This window comes from Dermacentor variabilis, chromosome 3 (genome assembly GCF_050947875.1).
Source record: "Dermacentor variabilis isolate Ectoservices chromosome 3, ASM5094787v1, whole genome shotgun sequence".
NCBI lineage: Eukaryota > Metazoa > Arthropoda > Arachnida > Ixodida > Ixodidae > Dermacentor > Dermacentor variabilis.
In genome coordinates this window covers 140,415,875-140,424,517 of record NC_134570.1, presented here as the reverse complement: position 1 = coordinate 140,424,517, position 8,643 = coordinate 140,415,875, and the positions used below count along the sequence as shown (strand labels likewise).

At 45.4% G+C, this 8,643-nt stretch overlaps 1 protein-coding gene across 6 annotated transcripts in view; it reads right to left on the bottom strand.

Annotated features, from left to right (window-relative positions):
* Positions 1–5,955: 5,955 nt before the first annotated feature.
* The window catches only part of LOC142576330 (A-kinase anchor protein 1, mitochondrial-like), a 117,147-nt gene continuing 114,459 nt past the window's right edge, over positions 5,956–8,643 (bottom strand). For all 6 annotated transcript variants that reach the window (XM_075686414.1, XM_075686416.1, XM_075686417.1 and 3 more), the window contains one exon: positions 5,956–7,801. In XM_075686414.1, coding sequence (XP_075542529.1) covers positions 7,599–7,801 — 203 coding nt within the window. In that variant the 3' untranslated portion in view covers positions 5,956–7,598. The remainder of the gene's footprint in view (positions 7,802–8,643) is intronic.

The window sequence follows — 8,643 nt, the reverse complement described above, 5'->3', positions numbered from 1 at the left end:
AACATGTTTTGCTTAACTATGAGAACTTGTTATTGTGTGTACGACTACATGTTACGTAAAAAGTATCAGCGGGCCGCTAAAGTTGGAGGACAGACGACAAGGTTCGCGCTCGCTTTGAAACAGTTGGTCGTCTGTTCTTGCTTTTCTTCGCTTGGTCATGCATCATGGGTGAGTAAAGATGTAATATGCGTGAATGGAAACATTTTATGAAGATTTTAGTTTGAGAACGCGTTATTTGCGTAGCCATATCCACGTTTTAGACGAAGCCTCTTACAACACCAGCCAACACGAGCCTCGCAGACACATATACCGTCATTCCCAGGACGGCACGGTGCCCCCTTGAGAAACTCCCATAGACGGTGGCGCCAGATTACCCTCTAGGTGTTATAGTGAGAAACTCTATGGTTGAACCTAAATGAAGTAAAAGGAAATTGTCACACTAATTTGTCTTCACTGTCTTTTTAAAGGTATAGCAAGATTATTTAATTGCATTACACGTTGTTACTTGTTTCGATCTTAATTGGACTAAAACTGTTCCCTCATCCACAGCTATCAAGGCCTTATGGCAACTTTGGAAGCTCTCTGAACTGAGTAAATGCTATGCATTGCATTATTTCTTAATACATTTTCATGGCTGCCTTTAACCTTTATAGTTCCTCATTAAAGCCAGCATCTCTCTTGTGAACACATTTAAAGAGCTTGTGGTAATGTATGCCTAACAAGAAAGATGGGTACATTGTAGTGCTAGTATGCTCTAAGTAAATTGTTTTATGCAAAAATTGCTGACATAATTGTCTGACAAATACTGCATCATGTTTGCTATTTTGCCTTCTGTTTCAATTTCACTGCATCTATACATTTTACCAGTGCCCGAGTAGGGTTCAAGGCTGTTCTTTAAAATCCTCATGAGCACTTATCATGATCAGTTCCACATATAAGTGGTTTTGCTGATGAGAATACAGGAATACGAGCAAAATTGACACGGAGCCGACATATAGATAACGTCTGCATGACTGCCTATCAAAAGTTATATTTTCTGAGAAAGAAAACTGGAACATGCATCGCGTAATGTAAAACTTATTGCATACACCGCCTTCATTAGGATGATACTAGAATATTCAGCCGCTGTTTGGAGTCCCCATCAAGTGACGCTTAAGAGTAAGTTAGAAAGGATACAGAGTCTGGTGGCACGTTTTATTTGTTCGACATGCCGAAGGAAGGAATCAGTCACGCTTATGTTACAGTGTTGCAACTTCTATCTTCTTGAGGTACGTAGGAAAAAATATAGGCTGAAGGTGCTTTATCAAATAATGCAGGGTCAACTTTAGATTGATAAGCTCAAATATCTACATGCTCCAGGCAAAAGATACCCGCGAACTAACCACGACTACGTCATAAAGCCGGACCGTACCAACAGTGATACATATCGATACTCAGTTTTCCTGGATGCGATAGAAATGTGGAACCAATTGCCAAACGCTATTGTTAGCCTAAAAGATGTCACCGACTTTGAAAATGCTGCGGAGGCATATTTATGGGAGTTTTCGATTTAGTTTTGAAGTGCCAAGTGATATGTGCGACTTGATATTCATTGTACGTATTTTGATAAATGTCAGAAGTGTGCTGAACAGCATTCAAGTGAACATCTTATTCACTGTGAATCGACAAGTGTTAAGCAACTTTACGTACATTGACATTGTCCATATTTGATTTATGTAATTGCATTGTCCTCTCTGTTATGACCCTCTATGAGGGTTGACAGTATTAATAAATAAATAAATAGACAACGCGGAATGTGGGTAAGAACACTATTTTGAGCACACGTTTTTTTAATGAACGGCTGTTATACTGCTAAAATCTGCACATTTAATAAAAGTACACTGCTCTGCTTCATCACTCCATGCTAAGTGCAAGTATCCTGTACCAGGAAGTCAAACCAAGACGTGGGATGTTCAGTCTGTGAAAATAAAAACGAGTTCGGAACATTAACGTGCAAAAACTAAAGCACACTCAAGAAAATAAACACAGCACAGGAACATATCCAATGAATCAGAATTACCTTTGAGAGAAAACATATAGTTTCTATGGCACAGTGAAGAAACCTTATTCCTCCGGCTTTTTTTGTGCGCGAGATAATATGAAAGTGCATGCGTTCTCCCCATACTGTGTATCTGTCACCTTTTCACACACAACAAAGATGTTGTCTCAATGTGCCCAACTGTCTTTGCATATCCATTTCTCTGCTGTCATACCATGATACCTACAGTTAAAGGCTGTAGCAATGCTTAGCTTGAATGAACCAACACAAGCTACATGCACTGTGCTGTTGAACATGGCATTGTAAGTTAAGATTCACGCACAGCACATTCATTTGCTATAAACATTTGATTGCTATTGTAGGCAAGATAAATAAAAAGGTATGTAAATAAGAATGTTCCCTAATAAGCTGTGCAGAAGTGCTCTCCCGTTTGGACAGAAGCCGAGCACAGCTGCAGTGAACAAGAAGCCAACTTACACAGCATTTAAAATCTAGGTTCTAAATGTGCTACAGATTTTTCTGAATTCATGGTCGAAAATCTAGGTGTTAAAGGTGACAAGCATTTAAACAGGTCTCTATTCGGACTGGTAATGCTATGTCACCTAGTTTGATAAAATACGACATATCACTGGTCTCCCAAGCTAAGGCTGCTGTCCAGTTGCAAGTGCAAATTACTCAATTATGTCTAGGGCACGTTTGAGCAAAAGGCAGCCAAGATTACTGTGCCATTGAGGTCTATTTCCTGACATCCGATTTCTTCTCAGAAAGCTACCTCTCTAAAAAAAAACCTCACAGCAACATAACCCAAACCTTTCTTGAGAAAAGCCATCACACTGGTCCTTGAACACTAATTACACAGTGGCTCCTTGTGATGTAATGTTATGTACGTCAGCACCTTACAAAGTACAGGAAAATTTAATAATGGCAGCGTGACAGGTACACAAAAGAAGTAAAGGGATAAAACATCACACAAGCTGCCATCGGTGTTCATATCTCTATTTCAATGTGGATGCGTTTAGCAGTGAATAGATGTTCTCATTAAACTGAGTCATAATATTACAAAAGCGAAGGGCAAGGGTCTTTACATTCTAAACTGACAAATGTGCTTTATTACAATTCACCGCAATACAGGAGGTATTTTGCAGTGAACGGTCACGTAAGGTTTTGGCTAACTACGGCGGGCGTGTCCTGCAGCGAGGCGTCTTGTGTATTGCGGTAAAGAGTATTATTGTGACAAGAGCTAACCTGGCATGTATGGCTTTAGCCAACAAAAGTTCTTAAGACATCATGCATCCTGCCGCAAAAATCTGCTTTGTTGAGAGTAGAACATTAGGTTCGTCGCTGACAGAAACCATACATTCCAGATTCACGTAAATCTTTCCCAATATTGGCATGCTTCACCGCAACACACAAATATGTTGCGGTGATAACGGTGGTCGAACAGGCTGGTGCAAATGTTTCGACAGGGGAGCGTGCCTTCATCAGGGCAACTGCTTTCCTTGGCAGTTTTCATATACGTGAGCCCCCCCCCCCACTCCCAACAGGGGAGATTTAGCTGGACATTTGCCAAGAAACGTACCGACAAGCGTTTGGTAGTGGCTGGTAGAGATGCAGGAGTCTAAAAAGCATTGCGAAATTCGGTTCCGTAAGGTTAGCTTCACCGCAATACAAATATGTTAAGCAGTTAGACATACATGTTTTGCGGTGAATCATAGCAAGGGTACCTGGCCTTTGATGCAAAGCAGCTTCCCAAGAGGCATGCTAATCCAGTGGCTAGTTATGCAGTTCCCCGCATGCGAGTAAGTTCCCTGCGTTCTGCGGTTTCCCAGTGACATGCAAAATGCCATTGATTGACTGTGTTGTAAATGGGTGACGGCACTATATGCTGATGCAAAAGCGTCGTTTCGCTTTCGAAAACTGCGCTCGGCTAAAGAGAACACCTTGACTCGCATATGACCAAAGCAGTTGAACAGGAAACTACGAAATTACGTAGCTATTATGGAAGAAATCAACAGTTCAGAAAAAAATGGCCGTGTAAACTGGCTTACGAGGTCGACAAACCAACGGTTCAAAGCATCACAGCCACGTCCGAAATAGCGCTGAAGGCCGGCCAGTACACTTAGGCGCCTCGGCGCGCGTAATGTAATAGGAGACGGCAGGTCCACAAGTACATCATTGAGGAACACATATATGTCGGTGAAAGCGGTCACTCTTCAGTTCTGACATGCTTCACCGCGTAACACTAGTATACTGCGGCGAAGCTGACTTCAGGACGCCGATTTCTTCAACTCGTCTAGCGAGGCAGGTCCGTTTATCACGCTTGGCAACGTTTGACATTTTCTGCATTAATTTCGTTTGTTCTTTTTTAATTTTATTATCACAGTGACCCTGTATCACGCAGTAGCAGAGCTAGTGCCGCGTCTTAGCTGCGTTAGGAAAGGTAAGCGTGTATGCAGCAGGCACGGCGGCATTGGCTCTTGTTTGGAAACTTCAAGAGACGCTCTTCCGCGGAGCGATGCCATTTGTATTATTAAAAGAATGCAGGTGATGATTAAATGAGCCGCAGAAAAGCTGTAAAAAAGCAGTAGTAATGCTGTTCTAAGATCCTCTCGCTCGAGCGAGATGGCCTTAGAAAAAAAGCGCGATGTAACGCGATCTGACGTGTTTTCTTACGTCCTCGTTCTTACGCGCACTCTCCCCTGAATCAGACTACTGAATGGTTCTGTGCACGCACTGACGATCGTGACGGAGGCAATACCACTCACATGAGCAGCCACGGCCCATTCCACATGCCGGCTGCAATTTGACGCGGCCATGAGGCAAAATATGCGCACAAGGTACCTAATGGTAACGCATCAAACAGCTCACAGCCCCAATCCTTTATTACACGCATATAGTGTGGAAAGATGAATTACTCACGCTCTAAGTGGGCACGGAATACGAACCGCTTCGCAGCGCAGCCGGCTCCGCAAGAAAGACGCCATGGAAATGAGCGGATGTGACATCATGGGTTATAGCGGACGTGACGTCATGGGTGACCGTAGACATTTCGGGCACCTTTCGTCTGCTGTGCCCCGGGCACAGCAGACACGGCCTAGCCGAAGCCAACGTTACTACACGCCGAGGCTACGTGCGGCGCGCCGCCGAAAGCGCCATCTCGTTTCTCTAGAAGAAACTGCTCCGCGAAAAGGGTCAATAAAGCTCGTATAAACGAATTCGAAATCAATTGCACACTAACTTTTAGCATGAAAAATGGGCAAGGGCCGTAATGTGCGTTGCCAAGGCGGCTGATTTTCTAAAGTACACTTCGCCGCAATAAAGCCATGTTATACGGCAAAGCTTATGAACACTGTCTTCGGTCAGTATCTCCTGAAAGAAAGACATAACACCCTAGAACAGCATAAATATTGAAATCAGACATTGTGAGCTACCTCTGTTGCTTGAAAATGATCGCAGGGCATGCCGAAAATACGAGTCTTCGAAGGAAGATTTTTAAGAGTTCTATGTATTCAGTCTCCCCAAGCTCTGCGATGACAGACACTGAAAGCAAACGGGTCGCTTATTGGGGTAACCATAGAGGTCAGTATCCGGTGAAGGCAAATTCAATTACCTAAATACCAAAATTTTGGGTCCATAGAAATGCATTGGCACTGACCAGGACCTTCAATTGGGATTGAATTAGCAGAAAAATTGAATTAACCGAAGTCAAATGAACGGACATATACCGTACTTTGTTACTCCCCTTGCAAGATTTCTGTAGTAACCAGGTGCATTACAAGCTCATATATGTGTTGATGGAAGCTGATCGCGGGAAAAACAAGTACGGTCAAAATGGCAGGCTGAAACATTCAGAGATGCCATTGCTGCATCTGAAGGAATTCTTCAATGCAGCAAGAGAGACAACTAGAACACAGAGGAACGAGAAAACAACTCTTTATTAATTATCCAACTTCTTAAACTTTTAAATAACTGCACAATCTGTCAAAGCAGGTTCCATTGATGCATTGGCTGCAGCACTTTGCAAAACAAAATCCATGTAGGCCAACAGTCGGTTTACACGTACAAAGGAGAGACGAAGAGAATGGGGAAGGGAGACATGGAAGGAGTGAGGACAGAGCTTGTTCTGCACATTCGCACACACACGCAGAACTCTATGTACAGGCAACAATGTGACTGATCCCACATAACTTCCCCCGAAGAAAAGCAAAAACCTGCCATCTCCGCTCAAGATGCTGTGGCATAAAAATTGCAACTGGTGCGCTAAAGCAGCAGACACTACACACTAACTGGTCGATCGGTGTGCATTTTCCCAGCCTGGGAGGGCTTGATCCCCGCGGTAATAATATTTACAGTGAAACGAAATGGTATGCATAATTGGGGCCCAGAGAGTGGAGGACCTGCTCTTCTGCTGCCTCTGTGCCGCCCTGCCTGGGCCACGCACGCTGCCTGAGTTGCGGTTGAGAGCAAGAACGGTGCTTCCACCTAAACATAAGAAGACAGGAGCCATGGCCACCCCTACCCATTGCAAGGACTTGCCGCTTCCACAGCATGCTTGCAGCTAACTGAAAAAAGAAGAAACAAAGAAACAAACACCAACCCTGGAGCAAGGCTATAGGGCCACTGTGAGCATTTTCCCCAAGAATGGGCTGGTGACATGCGTTGGAGTGGGGCTTCCCAGCCATCTGCCTTTACATTCCACTTCACAGAAGGAATTGATATTGGCCGGCGCACAAGGTCAGAGCCACGTACGCCCCGACGGTGGTAGAAGAAGCCTAGACTTTGCAGCAGACACGGGGCACAAGAGCTGCTGACTGCCATAACTCCCAAAGTTTGGCTGGGCTGTCAGAAAAAATGGCCGGTGAGTATACAACCGTGGTGTAGAATAGGCTGAAGAATTGGAAGTCCCTGGCTGCCTGACTCTGGGTATGCTCGGCGACTTATGTGAGGCTAAATTCTGACTCTGCATGTCGTTTGCGGGGTTCTCAGAACCCATTCTGTGGGGAGGACCGAGTCTACTGTGCACACCACGCTGACTGCTGGGTGGCCCCCCGTGGAAGGGTGGCGAGCACAACTGCCTATGAACCGACTGGTTTCGATGATTACTAGTACTTGCAGGCCGAGAGTTGCAGTGTCCACGATGTGAAGAGTTGAGCACCGTGGTGATCTGTTGTTTAGAGGAGGGGTGGGGCCCACTGCGTTGGCCACAGCCGTCCGCCTCGTGGCGCACTGCGTAGCACGACTGTGTGGCGCGAGCTGTTGCGAAATGCAGTGGTGACCAATGTGACACTGTGTCGGATGACTGGTGATGCTTAATGAAGGCCGATTCGTAGTGCAGGGGTGAAGGTGACACTGCATTGACTGACGCCTCATGGAGTTTGATGTCTGGCGTGTGGCCACTAGCGTGGTGGCACGCCACGTGGCGTGACTGACCACGTGTGGTTCGATACTGCGCCTGAGGCAGTGATGGCAATGAGCAAGCAGCCCCCCATGGTCCGCGGAGCCCCCGGCAATGGTGCTGCTGGTAGCAGGCAGCAAGTTCCGGGGCCCGGACAGTGTGCGGTCAGAGGGGATGTTCCAGCCACCGGGCCACTCCGCGGTTGACCAGCTCCCGGTTGATAAACACACTAGAAACGCCCTGGACACGGTACAGGTGCACAAGGGGAATACCGTTGTCGGCGTAGCCCACAATCAGTGCCTGCAGGATCTGGCCCTGTGCCAGGTCCTCAAACGTGGCACACGCCTCAGCTGACCACACGTTGTCATCTGCGCGAGGGAGAGGGGAACCACAATAAGCACACTCGGTACTATCCCACAAGAGAGAGAAAGCCAGTGTGCATGGCTGAGAGTTGCACTGCACTGTTTACAGTACAACCCCATACATACATTCTGGAGAAAGAAAAAAAGAAGAATGCGACAAAAAACGTATGACCCAAGTCGCTAAAAAATTCAGCGGACTCAACTGTAGTTGACATCTAGGCAAGGCAAAGCGTTGCACGAATCACTGCAGCACAAAATGCAGACAATCACATTTTGGCAATATACTGAAACGTTGGAACCGAAAAATTGTGTTTTCTAGGAACATATTGTAAAGAAATAAAAGTGTGGATGCATTCGGTCATTCTTTCTGTTCTCGATTGTAAACGTCGACACCAGGAAATTGTACGATACAGGATTATATCAATAAGGTTCTACTGCATGTGAGCCCATATGGTGGCTGAAGTGTACAGTCAACTTCCATTATTTCAACCCTGATAGTATGCACATATTTCTTGTGCACCTTGCACAGCTCATTAAAATTAAAGTACAGTCGAACCTCGATATAACGAAGTCCAATTTGCAGCCGAAAATTTCGTTAAATCGCAAGTTTCGTTAAGTCGAGGTTCGCATGTTTCAGCAGTCCAAATAAAGATGCAGGTTCTTGGAACACTCCTGGCGTATGGCACCTTGTAGATAGCAAAATTACAAAGATAACCAATAAACCCTGGAACTAATAACACAACCAAGATCGTGATGCCCGATAGCCAGTGGGTACGAATGCATTTTTCTCCATAACGCGTACGGTGAAGAGCAGGTCTGCAGCAAGCGCCGTTCCTAATGCTCATAGC